This window comes from Tachypleus tridentatus, chromosome 12, assembly GCF_004210375.1.
Source record: "Tachypleus tridentatus isolate NWPU-2018 chromosome 12, ASM421037v1, whole genome shotgun sequence".
NCBI lineage: Eukaryota > Metazoa > Arthropoda > Merostomata > Xiphosura > Limulidae > Tachypleus > Tachypleus tridentatus.
Genome location: NC_134836.1, coordinates 82,624,067 through 82,642,738, shown reverse-complemented (window position 1 = coordinate 82,642,738; position 18,672 = coordinate 82,624,067). Strand labels below are relative to the sequence as shown.

General features: G+C 33.0%; 1 protein-coding gene across 2 annotated transcripts in view; it reads left to right on the top strand.

The window, feature by feature from the left end:
* LOC143233820 (solute carrier family 28 member 3-like) overlaps nucleotides 1-16,233 on the top strand; it is a 40,883-nt gene extending 24,650 nt beyond the window's left edge. The window contains exons 5-12 of one of the 2 annotated variants that reach the window (XM_076470536.1): nucleotides 2,419-2,640; nucleotides 7,481-7,642; nucleotides 9,461-9,586; nucleotides 10,094-10,221; nucleotides 12,372-12,540; nucleotides 12,744-12,890; nucleotides 14,025-14,205; nucleotides 15,526-16,233. In XM_076470536.1, the coding sequence (XP_076326651.1) occupies nucleotides 2,419-2,640; nucleotides 7,481-7,642; nucleotides 9,461-9,586; nucleotides 10,094-10,221; nucleotides 12,372-12,540; nucleotides 12,744-12,890; nucleotides 14,025-14,205; nucleotides 15,526-15,584 (1,194 nt within the window). In that variant the 3' untranslated portion in view covers nucleotides 15,585-16,233. The remainder of the gene's footprint in view (nucleotides 1-2,418; nucleotides 2,641-7,480; nucleotides 7,643-9,460; nucleotides 9,587-10,093; nucleotides 10,222-12,371; nucleotides 12,541-12,743; nucleotides 12,891-14,024; nucleotides 14,206-15,525) is intronic. The other variant, XM_076470537.1, reaches the window with a different exon arrangement.
* Nucleotides 16,234-18,672: the final 2,439 nt, after the last annotated feature.

Below are 18,672 nucleotides of genomic sequence, written 5' to 3'. Positions count from 1 at the left end.
TACACCCATAATATCACCTAATGACATTGAACTAACGTAGCACACGTTTTGCTTTGCACCGAAACAAAAAAAAAAAATGTAAGAGCATGAAAATGTAATTGATGAAATAAAATTAATGTTATCCCAAGCTACTTCTAACAAGGCTACGCGACTCCCCTGCCAAGGCTTGCGACCCCTTGGGGGTCGCGACCCACCGGTTGAGTATAAAAGCTACAAGAAACACAGTAATGGCATACTGTTGGTCAGCTACGGTCAGTTTTCTATAAGCCTCGAGAGACAATTATTAGTTATGAGTCAGCTTTATTACTTAAAGTTTATTGATCGGAAAACTACAGAATTTGACCAGGAATGTTTATAAACTTTGAACATTACAAACCATTTAACTTTAGTGAATTAACTTTATACGTAAGTATTTATACGAGAACATTAAATATCTTCATCAGTAAAAAGTCAGCTTGTAAGGGTGTGAGGCCAGTCAAGAAAAGACAGTGCTAGCTTAAGCGATGTGTAACAATATCAACTCAGAATTAATTTGCTCGTAATGGACCTGGATCGTCGATAAAATATCTAGTTTTAAACCACTCAGTATTATATGTAAGTTTTAAAAACTGTTGTATGTTAATTATTATTTGTAACAACTATTTGTTATAACCATTATTATAAATTGTATTGTTGTTTGTGTTTTAAAATATATTTGTGTTAATAAAGAAAAGTGTGGTGTCAATCATGTTGGCAAATATCATAAAATCAATAGATATTAATATTTGACTAACTTCTAAATTAAAATTAAAATTTCCGGCTGTTCGAAATCGTAATACGTGACGTACATAACATAAAAGATTGGAGTCTCCACCGAAATGAATTATGATATTTAACATGTGTATTAACGTTCATTTACAGTATGTTACTTTGGTTGACGCCTTGTCAGAAGAGGAAATTGACTGAATGTAGTGGTCTACACAAGTTTGTTTGTTTTGAATTTCACGTAAAGCTACTTGAAAGCTATCTGCGCTAGCCGTCCCTACTATAGCAGTGTAAGACTAGAGGGAAGGCAACTAGTCATCACCACCCACTGCCTACTCTTGGGTTACTCTTTTATCAACGAATAGTGGGATTGACCGTCATATTATAGCGCCTCCACGGCTGAAATGGCGAGTATGTTTGGTGTGACAGGTATTCGAACCCGCGACCGTAGAAATACGAGTCGAGTGCCTTAATCACTTGGCCATGACGGGCCGTCTACATAAATACCAACCTTCAATCCCACTTAACATATATAACTAAGTTTCGTGCATTCAAAATGCTCTGGAATGATGAAAGATATCACAAAGACTTATCAGTGTTTTAGTTTAAGTATGTAACATTGATGTCCACTGCCCTTGCTGTGCATAGTTGCAATTAACTGTAAAAATGGTTCATATTTCATATTTTTAACCTAGTGATACCTTATGTAAAATATAAGCTAAGAGGCTAACTCAGAGGTCCCAAAATTCAGGCAGAGACAGTCCTAATTTAGAATTGATCATGAGACACAGGGCAGCCAGTCATCACTGGTACTCTTAAGTAAAGAGTGGAATTATCTGTCACTGCTATATTGCACCGAAAGCTGATAGTAGAAGTGTGTCATGGGTTCGAACGTAAGACCTTATTAGCTAAAGCCCAGCACACCAACACCTATGCATTACTCAGCTTTCTGTAACGTTAAGCCACTTTTACTAAATGCTAATTATCGATCATTTGGAGATCAAGACCCATAACGGATCATCAGATACCTAATATAAATTCTTCGCTGGGACAGCAGTGAATCTACGAATTTACAAAGCTAAAATCATGGGTTCGATTCCCGTCGGTAGACATAACAGATAGCTCGATGTAGCTTTGCTAAATAAAAAAGAAACAACGCGCAAACACAAAAGCCTAATCAAATTATCAATAGTGAAGTGAAGAGGAGTGATTTGAAGTACTTCACAACAGTGAATTGACTTTACCATACCTAAAATATTATGAGCTTTAATTTTCTTTTAATCGTTTTGGGAAATTTACTTAAATAAGAAATATTTTCAACACATTTACACAAATCATTTGTTTATAAGATTGCAACATCAATACCATTGTAGCTGAAATTTAAAATTGTTATGCTTTCTATGGAATGATATTATGTTTACAGTTTATTTAAAACTGAAAATATTTTATAAACCTTTATACACCATATAGAATTAAACGTTATTACTTGTCAAAAAATAAGTAAAACGTTAACAAACACTGAAATAATTTGTTAGGAGAATTGCACTTTACAATTGAAATTTACAAACGGTAAACTTGTAGTTTGTTGAATAGAAATATCAAATTATATCTAAAAGTTTATACACTGAAAAACACAGCAATCATATGAGCTTGACGAAATCTTTCTTTCCTTAGGTTGTGTGGAAACATGTTCTATGGGGTGTATTGTTACAATTTCTTTTTGGACTTGCCATCTTAAGATGGCACGTTGGAAGAAAAATATTCCAATGCATTGGGGAGAAAGTCAAGAAATTTCTTGAGTTTACAGATTACGGATCCAGTTTTCTTTTCGATTACTTAGTTACTGGTGAACTTCAAGATCTCTCTGCGAAACAGAGTCCAGTGTTTGCATTCAGTGTAAGTTTCTGGTTTTAGATTGCTTATCTTTCAACAAGCTGAAATCATTAGTGTTATGTTGAAGGATTATATCCACGGTATGGAGTATGGAGTTCATTTTAACCACAACTTGTTCATTATTGTTAAGAAACTATTTTTAACCCCTTAGAACATCGTGAGATATTCTGAAAATATTGTTAATCAGCGGGGTACCCAACTGATCAATCAGTGCATTCCAATCTATATACATTTTTGTTTTGTGGCAATGCATACTCCAAGCTAAACGGCAAGTTTCTTTGTTTTAGTAATTTCATGAAAAGTCCCTGATACTGAACTGACAGATTAGGAAAGGGTAGCTAGTCCCCAGAATCCACCTCCAAGTCTTGGGTCACCCTAATTAAATATTGCGATTTGACCCTCACTTTTATAAAGCACTATTGGTCATAAAGTGCAGAGCACTATTTTGCAGCAACAGGACGTGAACAATGGGCTTTCAGATGTACAGTCCGCCACAATAACCACTAGTCCACATCAATGCAACTCCAAGTTAGATCTAGTTATATTGAATAGCTACATTATATACTCAGTTTTTTTCTATCAGTTATGATTTATGGATTTAGTTTGTTTATCAAGGTTGTTCAGCTAAGTATAAAAATTGGACAACGGGTGTTCTTCACATATGCTCTATACGTATACATTAAGCCACAGCTGTTCAGTAAAACATCCAATAGCAAGAAGAGTTTCCGTCTTCCTGTTGGCGCATCTCCTCCTAAACGATTTAACTAATCCAAACCAAACTTGGCATGCTAACTTAATAGTCCAAATGTAAATGAAGTTCTTATTAACTTTTTTATATATTAAAAAGGAATAACCTGTATATCGTTACTGTAGTAGCTGGTATAAATACTTGAATTTGAACAAAACTCATACCACAACAAACTCCTACAAATCAAAGACTGTAAAGAAAACTTTCAGCATTTTGGTTTGTAACAATAATTACCAAAACAAACAGTAATAAAATATCAAGCAGCAATGCAGAGAACAGTTATATTTCTGCTGTTTAAGTTTCCTACTCTTTTCTGATTCACACCATTTAACATTCGGTTTATACTAGGGTTAGAATGAGCACTTAAATTCTGATTTAGAAAATTAAAATATCTTAGGGTATTTGCTATTTGTTGTAGAATATAGCTTTCCATATAAGAAAAATACAATATTATTATTAAATTTCATGCATTAATACCAAATTCTGACAGTAAAAATCTTGACTACGTCTCTACTGTGATATCAGTTGCTTTGAACAAGAAGTGGCGCAACTGCCTCACCATTTCTGCCAAATTTCTCGACTTCTACACCTCCTCATTCTCATTCCATTTCTCCTGTTTTAAAACAATTTTCTTAAAAACTGAGCACTACTGAAAATCCTCACAATTTTTTTATCATTTTTAACCAAGGTTGCATGCTTTCTGTGTTTTTCAAGAGAAAAAAGACACAAGAGCGCTGTCTCCTTAAAATAATCTATGAAACGTTTAAGGTACTACATTTAAATTTTTTTTATAAGAGCTTGAAAAAGAAAGCCCATAAAGGACTGAGAAGTAACTTGTACTTGTATATTTTTACCGGGTCTACGAGGTTTTCACCAAGGGAGAGTTAGCTATGCAATTTGCTTCTCAAAATATTAGTTAAGTTGTTCATCAACATAACACTATGTAACAAATTTTTTCTTTTTCTTGTTTCTGGGCAGAAAGTGTTATTTTCTAATTGATTATGCCTAAAGTAAATGGAAAATACCTATTTTTCTCTTCAAACTTTGCTTTTGTAACCTATGTAATGAAATTTTCAAATTTATCCATTTTCTAGAACATTACAGGTAGATTCAGTGCTGAGTAGCTGATAGAGAATATTCTCGAACTTACAAGAATTTTCAAGAACTTTCTAGAATGTTGTAGAACTTACAAGAATTTACAAGAACCATTTAGAATTTTCTAGAACTTTCCATAGTAATATATATATATACAGGGGCTCACCATTCACCACTTCAGTTTAATTCTAGTTGCCTAAGTGAAAACATAGACCTATCTGATTTTCTCAGAGATGGTATCAAGAAACTTCAAGCATTTTCCAGACGCATTCTGCTATGTATGTGGCCAATTTATCAAGAGAAGAGCGAAAATTACTCTGTGGCAGCATCCACTAAAATGTGTGAAGCCTACAAGGCATATTTCGGCACAAGACAAACCCTGGGCACCTCATTTTACCTGCGAGCACTGCATAAAACTCTAGAAGGTAAGACGGACAATTTTTGCTTGCTTGAACAGTAAGATTTTATATTATACAAATTTTAGACCTTTTAAAATTTAAATATCTTTTGGTGCACCTCAAAGAGGAATACAACAGCATTAAGACCTTGCTAGAAGCCTTGAAGTATGATGAGTATGGGTAGGACGTTATTGAGACTTCAAAATGATGGCATTCCTGATAGGTCTAAAAGGAGGCTTTACCAGGTTTCCCTGTTATCTTTGCCTTTGGGACAGCTTGGACACAACTCAGTGCACTACAACAGAAAGCATTGGCCACAACGGACCGAGTTTTCTGTGGAGAGACACAATGTCAAATGTGATCCACTAGTGAACTCCAGAAGGTATTGTTTCCATCATTGCACGTAAAATTGGGTCTTATGAAACAATTTGTCACAGCTCTTGATAAGGAGTCTGCAGCCTTCAAGTATCTTCGAGACTTCTTCCCTAAGCTGTCTGAGGCAAAGGTCAAAGGTAGTGTCTTCGTTCGACCACAAATAAAGAAGATCCTGCAGTGCACAGATTTCCCCAAGAAGCTGCGTAAGAAGGGAAAAAAAGCTTGAGGCAGCTTTGTTGCAGTGGTTCGGGGCTTCTTGAACAATCATAAGGCCGAGAATTATGTGGAACTGGTTGAGGCTCTGGTGCAGAACTGTGGCAAAATGGGTTGCAGGATATCTCTGAAAGCTCATATCCTTGACGCTCATCTTGATAAATTCAAGGAAAACATGGGATCATACTCAGACGAACGCTTCCACCAAGATATACTGGACTTTGAACGCCGCTACCAAGGAGCATATAATGAGAACATGATGGGAGACTATATTTGGGGACTGATACGTGAAAGTGATTTACATTACAGTCCCAAATCTCGATAAACTACTCACTTCTAAACATTTTTGTTGATTTTTGCATAACTTTAATATAAATACATGTAAATCTTGATTCATATGTTGTTTTATTCAGATCTTATGTAAATGAAAATGTGCAAATTTGCCCGTTTTTACCTAGAAAATAGATTAATTTCTAAAATTCGTTATCCAGGTCACAAAAGAAAAGTTTGAAGGAAATAATGGCCATTTCCTGTACTTTTACAACATAAGCAATTAAGAAATAACACATACTATCCAGGAACAAAATGTGTGTTACATAGCGTAATTGATAATTAGTGTTCATAAATATAGTTAGTGACTTTGATATTATTTTGTTAAGAATAATATTTGTCCAGAAAGAAAGTGAAGAAAAACAGCAACGTAAAATGAAACTGAAAATATTTTGGTGACAAAGTGCTAAGAAACGTAAGTATCGGGCAAACCTTTAATAAGGTGGACTCTTAAAAATTAATCATTACTAGGAAATAAATAATAACTGGCTATTTGTCAAAAGTATATTGAAAAGTCTTGTAATTTTTTCAGATATATAACAAATCTACGCCTCAGAAAGAAACACAACAAAAGAAAAATATAGACACCATATGTTATACTTTAAAAATTATCTCTATTGAAGGTAGTTGAGTATTCATTGTGCTCACAGACGCTTGGAGACTAAAACTGATGCTAAGAGTGTGTCAGTACGATGAAACTGAACTTTTTAGCAAGAAAAGCAATCACTAATAAGATTTCAATTACTTTTTTAATTTTTCTACTTCGTTGCAATTAGACTAAAATCATTATAGCAATTACTGTCTTTTGTATTGCTAAATTTGATATTATTACAACGATCGCTTTTCTTTCCCAGTAAGTACTTTGTATTCGCCATTAAATGTTGGCTGAACTTTGATGTTTAACAGATTCATGTTGATAATTTACAATGTGCCTAATTATGTGACATTTGTGTAATTAACAAGCTATAAACTGGTTTTAATTTGATCAAATCCTACTGTGAATTGCTGTTTGTAACACATGTATAAATTACTTCATACATGCGTCATTCAGCCGGAACAAGAATTCGCAGTACATTCACCATCAATTGCCATATATGCAACATTCAATCGAAGATATAGACACAAGTCTTCATTCATACAACACAATTCATCATATATGTAACATTAAATCTACTACATGGAACACAAGTCGTCAAACTTAAGTCAGCATTCTTTTCCCATTCGACGGAACATTTGGAATACATGTCACCGCTCTTGCCACATTCATCCAACTATACAGAACATAAGTCTCCATTCCTGCTTCATTGAACCGAAGATAAGGGGCAGGAACTGCGTTTTCAGTAGTTCCAGTAGAGTAGAAGTATACATGAAATAATATTTCTACATCTATTCGCATTAAACATAGAACTGTTATCTTTGCTCAGTGAGTTGAACTTATTTCATCACAACTATTGTTTTGTATGAACAACGTTGAAGTAGATATTGTTTTATTTATTCAAAACATATTTTGTAACTTGTTTTGACTTAATATCTTCTTTATACATATCATTGGGCTGAGCAGATAGCCCTTTGTGGCTTTGCTATATGAAAAACACACACACACACACACACATATCACAAACTTATTAATAAACAGTTTTACAAGTCAATACCATCTGCATAACGGTATCTATTTTATTCTTAGGTTTTAAGCGTGATTTTATTCTTCAACTTCTGGATTTCTATTCTTTACTATTACGGGATAATGCAGAGGGTGGTTATTAAAGTAGGTTGGTTCCTTCAATTAACTGTGGGAACAACGGCATGCGAATCCATGAATGCAGCAGGAAATATTTTTCTTGGAATGGTGAGTAGCTCAAACTATTTTAACGAGTATGGTTGATGTAGAATCATTCAGTTAGAATGTAAAAAATTTTGTATTCATATTGTTTTAAATTAGTAGAAAAACAGTTACCTATTTATATATGCATGTAGGTATGTATGATTATCTGTATGCTTTAAAAATAAACAGTTTTAATTTTAAAGGTAAAAAAGTAATAATATAACACTATTTTCATTTCTTCGATAAGACTATTATCTGATTAAAGAATCAAGCTCAAAGATTGTTTTATACTGGATAAGTATAATAGCTACAGTTAAGCCTAAGTGGTAAAGGGAATTCGTGTAATAGATACGGGGTAGAAAAACAACACAGCAATAGCGATATAACACTTATATTAATCATCAGCCTCAGAAGTAATTTTATTTATTAACAAAAATAAATTTTGAAGATGGAAGCAAATGTGGATGCTCCTGTCTAGAACATCCAACAACTAAATTATGTGTAATCATTAATGAAATTTCTTTGCACGCATGAACAAGTCACCGAGATTGTCACTGGCTCAGATGCAAGTATTACAAATACATAAATTAAGCAGTTACTTAAAAAACAGAAAACAAAACGCATCTTGTTAATTTTCTCAGATTGTCCCTTAATGTAGTTAGTTATGAAAATATGCCTGAAGTTATGTAAGTGTTCATGTTATATTTACGATAAAGCTTCCAAAATTATATTTTATTAAGTTGACAAGTAATTGAAATTAAATCTTGTAACCAAGCGGCCTACATTATAAATAAAATATTCTAGTTAATTACAAATAGATCAAAGAAAACTCAAGAAAAATAGTTCATTAACTTTATACCGAGTTAGAAACTTTAATATATGTTATATATATATTTCTTTTTTTTACACCTGAGGCGCTTGCAAGATTTGGTTCTGCGACATTTAATTATTGGCAAGGGGATTCAGCAATTAATTATTTCCTTTTACAGTTTATTGCATGCATAAAAATTATATTATCGGAATATTGTAAAAGCAACCCTTATGTCAAAAACCTTGAACACGAAAATTACGTCATAAAATTCTTACTCGCGCAAACATAAATAATACTGTACGTATGTGCTATATAGTGATAGTTTCCGGTTATTTTTCACGAGAACTTATTCAATTACTTTGTTATTCAATTTTACTTTTAATCAAGTTTAACGTTGTAGTTTATTAAATAGTTCACTATAATTTTTTTCAAAATAAAGTCGTATACAGTGCTAGGAGGGCCTGGCATGGCCTAGCGCGTTAAGGCGTGCGCTTCGTAATCTGAGGGTCGCGGGTTCGCGCCCAAGTCGCGCCAAACATGCTCGCCCTCCCAGCCGTGGGGGCGTTATAATGTGACGGTCAATCCCACTATTTGTTGGTAAAAGAGTAGCCCAAGAGTTGGCGGTGGGTGGTGATGACTAGCTGCCTTCCCTCTAGTCTTACACTGCTAAATTAGGGACGGCTAGCACAGATAGCCCTCGAGTAGCTTTGTGCGAAATTCCAAAAACAAAACAGTGCTAGGAAATGATTTATTTTGAGGACATAATTATTTGCCAACAGTCGGCAGTCATTTACTTTAACAATAAAATGTTACGGCAGTAAAAGATCGTGATACTTTGTTAAAGAGTGAGAAAAAATGTTATATAAATATAACAATGGCCATATTATATTTAATAAAAATAGGATTTATGCTACCTCAAAATAATATCATTTAATGATATATCTTGATAATAATATATTTCATGATTATGTGCTAACAAATATTATGATTTTTTAATCATCTTAATAATTGATGATTACTGTTGATTTCAGACAGAAGCTCCGCTAATAATAAAACATTTTCTACCAACAATGACCAAGTCAGAACTCCATGCCGTTCTGACGGGTGGTTTTGCTACAATTGCCGGCAGCGTTCTAGCAGCATATATTAATTTTGGAGTAAGTTAAAAAAATATTCTTTACCATTAATAACTTTATTGGTTGATTTTAAAATGCTGAAAAGTATTCAGATATACACAAAATAAATGAAGGCAGATGTGTTGGAAATACCTAAATAAATGTTACTGACTGGTTTTTAGTTATAAATTAAGGGTTCTACTTTAACAGACAAGTGTAATATACAATAGTATAGGGGGAGTATAGAAAAACTTATTGATTTCCAAAGCAAAATAATATTACATTTCACATTTAGAATGAGGCGGTTTTTCAAATATATGATTATGTAATAATATTATGTTTATTATTATTTTAGCAGAACTTATATCGCTGTTAATTAACCAATTACAAGATAAGATTAAATTTGGACAATTGATTTATAATTTTACAAAATTGGGACCAGAAAATAAATAGGAAACAATATGTGGTGTTATTAGAGATGCCACAATGTTAATAAATGTCAAAATGTAAAAGAAAAAACAAAATATATTTAATAGTGTATTTTTTCAGGTTAGTTCCAGTCACCTATTGTCAGCTTCTGTAATGTCTGCTCCTGCTGCTTTAGCTTTTTCCAAGCTGTTCTACCCTGAAACAGAGCAGAGCCAAACACTCGTCCGAGACATCCAGGTTGTCAAAGGGTACAGATTTTATCTACATATAAATTTCGCATCTTTCTAAACGGAGTGTTTAAGGATATCCAGGTTTCCGATCAGATTTAGCATATAAATTTCCATCATTTTTAGCCAACAGCGACTGCAATATTACATCTCTCGACGTAAAAATTTCCCATCATTACATCTAACGGTTGAGACTTAGAACTACATTAATTCTCATCAGCTTAGATAGCATCGTTAAAGTTTATCAATAGGATAATCGATGTTCGGATGGAATAGAGGATTAGAAATTCCATTGTTGTAGTTTGTCTTTTGTTATTGAAATACATATTTCACCTTCGTTCTACATTAGTTTTATCAACACTAATCAGCTGTTTTAACACTAAAATCTTATAATATACAATGCAGCATATTAAATCCAAACCTTTCACTCGTTTCATGGTTAGTTACCAAATCTAAGATCTACTATGGTAATGGTACTGAATGACAGAAATAAGAATGGTTGATATATTACTGTAGAATAACTTTTATTCAAATAGAAACGTAAATAAAATGTTATTCAAAGTGAAGCAAAAATGAAAAGGAAAATTATAAGCTACTATAAACATGAAAGACAGATACAGAGTGTGAATTAAAATGAAAATAGCAAAGCTGAAGAAAAAGGAAATTTCGCATTAAATATTAAACTACGACAAATTAGAAGCAGAGACACAAAACTTCACAAAATGTGGGGAATTATCTCAGGATTTTGTCTTGGAAGTTTTAAATCACATTTTAACTGCAGCTTTTATTCTCTTTTTAACAACAAGTTTAAAATGTCCATTACAGGAACGTGATACAAACAACGGCACCTTGAGAGCTGAAGTTGGGTGGAGTATATGTCTCGATCTTCCAGAAACTAGTCAACTTTGTATTAACTGAAAAATAAATATACACACATAAGAAAACTATTATCCAAGTATTAATTCGTCTGATAACTTTATATAAAAAACATACAGAAAGAAATCTATGTAGAAAACTTATTATCTTCGCCCAAGTCTGTCAGACAACGTGTCACCCAGTTAAATAAGTTTCTTGATTGCTTAAAGCAACAACAGTCAGTGTTAAAAACCAAAAGTTCCCTTCATTTCCCACTGGTTTACAAACAAAAACAATACAAAACAAAACTGGTTTTAATCACTTAGTAATATATTAAGTTTATCGGCTGTGAGTTAATCAGTAGAAGTTTATTATAATCCTCTTATTTCTCTGATTGATTAGATTTAAAACATGTTTAATAATACTTTCACCCTATGTCTTCTTTATAAAACTATAGAGATATATTTTTAAAGCTTTAATATTATACTCAGATATGGGCAACTTAAAGCTTCCAACAAGAAACAACTAAAATTGCTTTCTCCCGGAATGCATCAAACAATTGTTTTATGAGTGATGTCTAAAATATATTTTACCCATCACAGTTAGACTATACTGATAATCAGAATCACCAATGTTACCATTTGATTCAACAACTTTTTTCAGCAAATATAATGTTTGAAATAATATATATTTTTTCATCATACGAAAATACACAATTATCTGCGTAACTTATTTTAGGATATGAAACTTTTCCAGTGCTCATTCAGATTACTTACGACCTGGAGCAACTAACTATGGTTATGTTTTAATTTGGTTGAACTATGCACTAACGATAACAAAATCAAAAGTTCGCACTCAACAGAAAAACAAAAACATTAAAAAACACAAGAATCCAGAATATTTTGGTATGGTTATTATTCTAGCAGTTAGCCTTAACTAATAAACAACCAAGATTCGAGTTTTAAAGATCAGTTCTTAATGTTACTAGTATCTAGGATTGCACACCAAACATATAACAATAAACGAATTATCTGTGGCACGTGTAGTAAAAGCACAAACAAATAACGTAGAACATCATATAAATAGATGTTTTTCTAAATTCAAAATACTTATGTTCAACGGTATGCTACAAGGATTCAAGTTTTCTAGGTATGAAACAGAATACTTTTTACCGTCTATTTCTTACCTTATTTTCTACTTAAAAATAAAGTAAAAGGTCAGTATGACGTTATCCTTAAGTTAGTAAAGGTCTATAACAAAATAAAGTCTTCTCAACATTAACGACATTTGAAAAATTATCGTTACTTTTACAACAGGACAGAATGCAACGCTATAGAAGCCGCCATTAAAGGAGCCAGTGATGCAGTGACGTTAGTAACTAATATAGCCGCCAATTTAATTGCCTTTTTAGCCTTCATTCGATTTCTTGACTCGATTTTCGGATGGATAGGACTCATTGTTGGATGGAACTTTCTATCTTTTGAGGTATACTATTTTCATTTCTTTATTGTTGGTGTGTAAAACGAAACACAATACAATGTGGTTGGTTCATAATTTCTTTTCTGAATATCCTTAAAGATATTTGCTTTGTACTTCATGTTACCTTACTTTTATATTGTATTAATCATGCAATAAAATATTATGCAACCTTTCAATTCCTAATGGATTTATTTATCTGATGTTGATAGTGGGTGTTATCCAAACTATTCATTCCATTGGCTTTCCTGATGGGCGCGGACTGGAAGGATTGTGAACAGGTGGCTCGCCTGATTGGTTTGAAGACAGTAGTTAATGAATTTATTGCTTACAAAGAATTAGCAGAGATGACGTTATCGGTAAGATAATTGTTTCGACATTTGTACTACTGATTAAAATCGTCACACGATTTTATTTAGATCAACTGTATCTAATTTAGCATAAAAAACAAATAAAACAAAACATTCGATTATAACTATCCCCGATGGCTCTGTTTCACAGCTAATAACGTTACAATTCACGGTTCTTTCCTAGTGATTGCTACAGTGTAATTAGCGTACTGTGTAGCTTTGTGCTAAAATAAATGTATAAATGGATTTAAATAAAATAAGTTATGATTAAGATAGACCGAGCATTATAATTCCAATTAATTTCTTAACACTAGCGTTGGACTTTAATTGCCTGCTCCTGCCTCTCTCTAGAGCAGTACGATATCTCGGCTTGTATAGTAAGGCCTCTTCAACACATTACAGAAATAGACGTCAGTGATCGTTGTGTTGTCTCTACCTAAAAGGGCCTGGCATGGCCAAGCGCGTAAGGCGTGCGACTCGTAATCCGAGGGTCGCGGGTTCGCGCCCGCGTCGCGCTAAACATGCTCGCCCTCCCAGCCGTGGGGGCGTATAATGTTACGGTCAATCCCACTATTCGTTGGTAAAAGAGTAGCCCAAGAGTTGGCGGTGGGTGGTGATGACTAGCTGCCTTCCCTCTAGTCTTACACTGCAAAATTAGGGACGGCTAGCACAGATAGCCCTCGAGTAGCTTTGTGCGAAATTCCAAAACAAATAAACAAACAAACTCTACCTAAAAAAAAACACCCTAGAAATAAAATATCATATGACTAGTTAGGTGACGTAGGAAAAATTACTAGTGAAAATACTAAGAACTATAAATTAAATTCACTTTAAAATTATTATATTTTGACAACGTATCGAACCTGGGCTGTTCATTGGGTTATTCCTAAATTAATCTAGTTGAGACGTCACAGTAAGGGATATTGTTCAATCCGATAAAGTTGCATATTTGTCTGACTGAAGCTGGAATTCTTGGGTAGTGTAGGTTTTGTTCGCAATGAGAAAGCATTGAACTGAGCCTATAAACAAACGTTCACCAGATGTTACAATGTGATCTTTACAAACTTTGAACAGCGTTCGTAACAGTCCTAATCTGTGTGCTGTGGGTATAAAATAATTTTGGTCATTTATTGATTTCTCTAGTCTAGATCTGAAGCTATAGCTGTTTACGCGTTATGCGGATTTTCCAATATTGGATCTATGGGGATCCAGCTAGGAGCGCTAAGTGCTTTAGCTCCGGAAAGAAAAGCTGATTTGGCGGGTTTAGCAGTACGAGCATTAATAGCAGGATCAGCAGCCTGTTTCATGACAGCTTGTGTTGCAGGTAGGTGGCGATAAATGTGTCTGTTGAGTTAGGCTTTTAACGTTATGAAGTAATGCAGCATGTTGTTGTCATATGCCGTGTCCTAACTTATAATGTATTAAAAGTGATGCAGCATGTTGTTGTCATATGCTGTATACTAGCTTATGTTGATTGCGATGTAGCACGTTATTATCATAAATTGTCTTTGTTCACTATCTAATAATTATATGTATATAAACAAAAAAGATTTATTTTGAAAGATTTTTATATCTGTTTTACATATTTGAAAATACTTTTCTAGGGCTGTACATGTGGTTTCATTATGGGTGCAATGAAACATCTTTTCGAAAATACTTAGTTCATTTTAATGGTTGGTGCTCTCAATTTATACAATTTACACATAATGTAGAGCGATGGTGCATTTGGCTCATGCCTGTAAAAAATGATTGGACCATGAATGAGTCTATAATCTTGAGAGTGGATACTGTGCTTGCATTTTGTTTGACTTCTTGTCTTGAACTCTACCAATGAGATCATGCAAAACTAGTAAGTTTTTTTCTCATAATTGGCTTTGTAAGTGCCTGTCTTGATAATAATAATATGAGATTTTTACCCAGTAGGAAACTTGATATTGCAAGAAACTTACTTTCATATTCTGTTAGTCTCAATTGTGAAAATATCAAGAAAATACATGAACTTCGATTTGTAGTACTGCACAGTTTAGTAACTGAAGCCTACCGTATACTAACAAATATTTAGTTATATGATTTTTTGTGTAACTGAAAAGTTGGTAGAAAATGTAAGAATTAGAAAGCTTTACCTACTAGAAAATAAAAAAGTTTGAAAACCTATCAAATACTGGAATATGTTTTAAATAAGATAAAGATGTAGACGAAGTTTTTGAGAGCAGCATATCATTTTTTTCTAAATCAGAACGTATAGGAGTATTGATTGAAAGTTTCTAGAGTTAGTTGGAACTTATTGATCAAAATAATTCATAAAGTTTAGCGAATTGTTGACTTGTTGTAAAGGTAAAATCGTGCGCCTTGAAAATATCCAATATATATAGACATGATAAGCAATCAAACTTCGTTGGCAAAAGAAATTGTTATTACAATGAGTGAATCAGACGATTAATTCTACTAGATATTCTGCAGCTAGTAAGAAAAGTCCACACCTTAATACAAATATATGTATATGCATTTTCTTGTTTTCAGAAACAAAAAACAACAACAATTTTTTATATAATGTTTGTATTTTGGTTTCTATATTCTAGCTAATTGAAACAGTATACAAGTTTCAGTTACTAAATAGTTGCTTTTTTTGTTTTTGCACATGTAGGTACACTGCTAGAGGAATCTCCAGACTCTATACAAATGGATAGCCTAAAATCAAAATAAATAAGACATACGTGTGTTGCGATCAAAACCCGAAATCGATTAGTGGCCGAAATATTTCGTCAAATAATGAGTGATTACATAAAAGTGCATAACCTAGATTGTAATTTGGGCTTTAGTGCTAACACACACACACACATATATGTATATATGTTAGAAATCTTTATTAGAAAAGATATTTAGAAATATTCATATTTATTGGAATACAACATAAACTATAGAAACATACAGAAACTTTCTGTTATAAATCACTTTTCAATTTATTGAGCTTATTTAAACATTTAGTAGGAAAGGGATCAATTTTGTTACACAATGATAACCTTAATTTGATATCTTTTAAATAAAATCTGAAATATATCTATATATTTTATTTCTGTAGAATAATAATTAAGTGTAACATATCTTTGAAAGTATAAATAAACATTAATTATTTAATATTTAACGACATTATTTCGTTACATGGATTATGAAAAAATATCCAAGAACGCTGGAAATAGTAATAAAACATATTTAAGAACCTGAACTTTAGAAAAAGCATAAATTCTATCTAAAATAACGTGGAGAGGAACAAGGAACTTTCCTCAAATAGAAACAGCAACTCAGCTGTCGTTTGAATATATTGATTTGTTTGGGAGACCAGATGACATTTTAACATAGACACACGAGATGCACATACTGTGAAAGAAATGTAGTGCTGAAATCGAACATTGTAAAGGATGGAGAATACAACTTTCGTAAAGTGTTCAGTTATCTCTGGTAGCGTTTGTAAGAAAGACATGCCAAGGTTCTGTGAAACTTTAGCTACGTGAAGCTGGTAACACATATTAATGCTTTTCTTTTGCCTTCTGGTTCAATTGATGAGAAATTATTATTTAACGATGCTCTACTCTCTTAATGCAAAGAATATTTTTCATTCTAAGATCTTTATTGTCATAGTTACACGATACACTGAAGTTTTCATCTAATGCTCTGTCTTGATAGTCAATGTTTAGATGTCTGTAAATAGTCGAATTGTTGGCTGATGGTGGTTGTCGATGCTCTTTAATCAATACGTTGTTGCGAGCGGCAACTACAGATGCAAATTACTCTCGGCCACAGCAAGAACAAACAAAAAACGATAAATAACGTAAGGGTGTTGAAATTTGCCAATCAAATCTTTGATTTTATAAAAGTTCTCTATTCGTTGTGTAGATTTTAAAATTATTATTTCAAATACCTGTGGATAATTTTTATTTATAATGTTCTCGATGTTATTTTAAACTCTTAACTGACCTTACCCGTGTGCCGTAGGCTATTGTACATCAAGCGTTTCGGCACATCATAACACACTTTATAACTGGTTTCAACTTGTATCAGAAACTTTTTAATCACATCATTGATCAAAGACAAATTAAAACCATTTTAAATAAAAATATATCTAATTTTCCCCAGTACATTTTGAAATCAATAGTGTTTGCTCACGATGTGATAAGCTCCGCAAACTAAGATGCTAATTAAGTTTGTTTTATAACTATTTGGCGTAAAGCTACTTATATGACTAAACGATCATATGTATACAGAATTATAAATGTGGATTATAATTTTCGGTTGTAACAGATACACTTACAAAACGCCAGCGACACAAGAAAAAAAGAAATCGGTATTTTTCCAAAAACGACAGGAAAAGCACTGGTTATGATTATTCAGTTTCATTGACATACTAACTGTAGCTATTTTTATCACTACCTTACCTTGGAATATTTTTCTGAAGAAAAAGGAATACGTTTCGTCCGTTAATGGTCAGTTCGTTGGTGTGTAAGTCTGCATCGATCATACAACATCACATTAGCTACGGACAAACTGGTTTTTATACGTATACAATTACCATAGTAACCTATAAGATCTACTTTTGTATTATAAGTAAGATGATTACGGTTTGGTAATGTGTTGCCATCTGTGAGTAGTGCAGCTCAACAGCTTTGTAGACCTCACGAAATAAGTACTTCCTAGTGAAATATTGCTGAACTAGACTATTCAGTCGGATATTCCATGTTTCAATGAAGTTATTTGCTCTGTTTCTTTCTTATATATTAATAGACTCCCTCGTCAGTAGTAACTAAACACATCAAGTTATAGTAAATGTATATTTGTGATGACGAGAAATCCACTTGAAGAAAAAATGTATTTAAAAGACAGCTGGTATGAGTATTAAAACCTTATTTAAAATGAAGTACAGAACAGCGTTTCGACTTTCTAAGGTCATTTTCAGGTTAACAAAGATTTTAATAAAGGTTAAATAGACATTCATTCTTTCAACAAATCACCAACCACTGACCACTGAGTATTTGTATTACGTCACCATAAGCTGGTTCTTCTGTGTTTTACAACTACAGGGTAGCAAATATCGGTAACTTCAGAAAAACATGACTTAATCTAACTAACTACAACATTGTTTAACTCTCTGCTTCAAGATAGAACATAACCTCCTCACTTTTCATGAAGGAGTCATACGCAGTCAAACATGACAGGTACGTTCTTTCCAAGTAAAAACGTATTACCTGTTCAGAAGAAGCGCAGCTACACCGATAATTGTAGCAATTTTCACAAGGAAATCTATTTAGACGTTTGGAACACAAGTTAATCTGATGCAATTTCCTTCATCAGTTTTTCACCCAACAATCATCTTAAAATTGTATTCACACAATTGTCTGTCTACACCTTTGTGCAAATTAATTGAAACAAGATGGAAAATTACGATTTTTTCAATTTTTTGCGTTTTATTTCTGAAAATCCAAAAATTACTCACAAATTAATGCATGATATGACCGCCTTTATTTTTCAGAAGATCATTAATCCGCTTTGGCATCGAGTCCATGAGTTGACTGCAATCTTTACTTATTTTTGGATTGCAGTACCACACCTCAATTATGGGTTCAATTAGCTTATCTTTCGTAGTACAGTCTTTTCCCTAAGTTTTTCTTTACAAATCGCTCAAAGATTTTCAATAGGATTTAAGTCCGGAGAGTTTCCAGGCCAGTCCAGTCAAGCACCTTTATTCTCGTTGTAGTCATAAAATTCTTCACAAGTTTCGATGTGTGGCACGGAGCCAGAT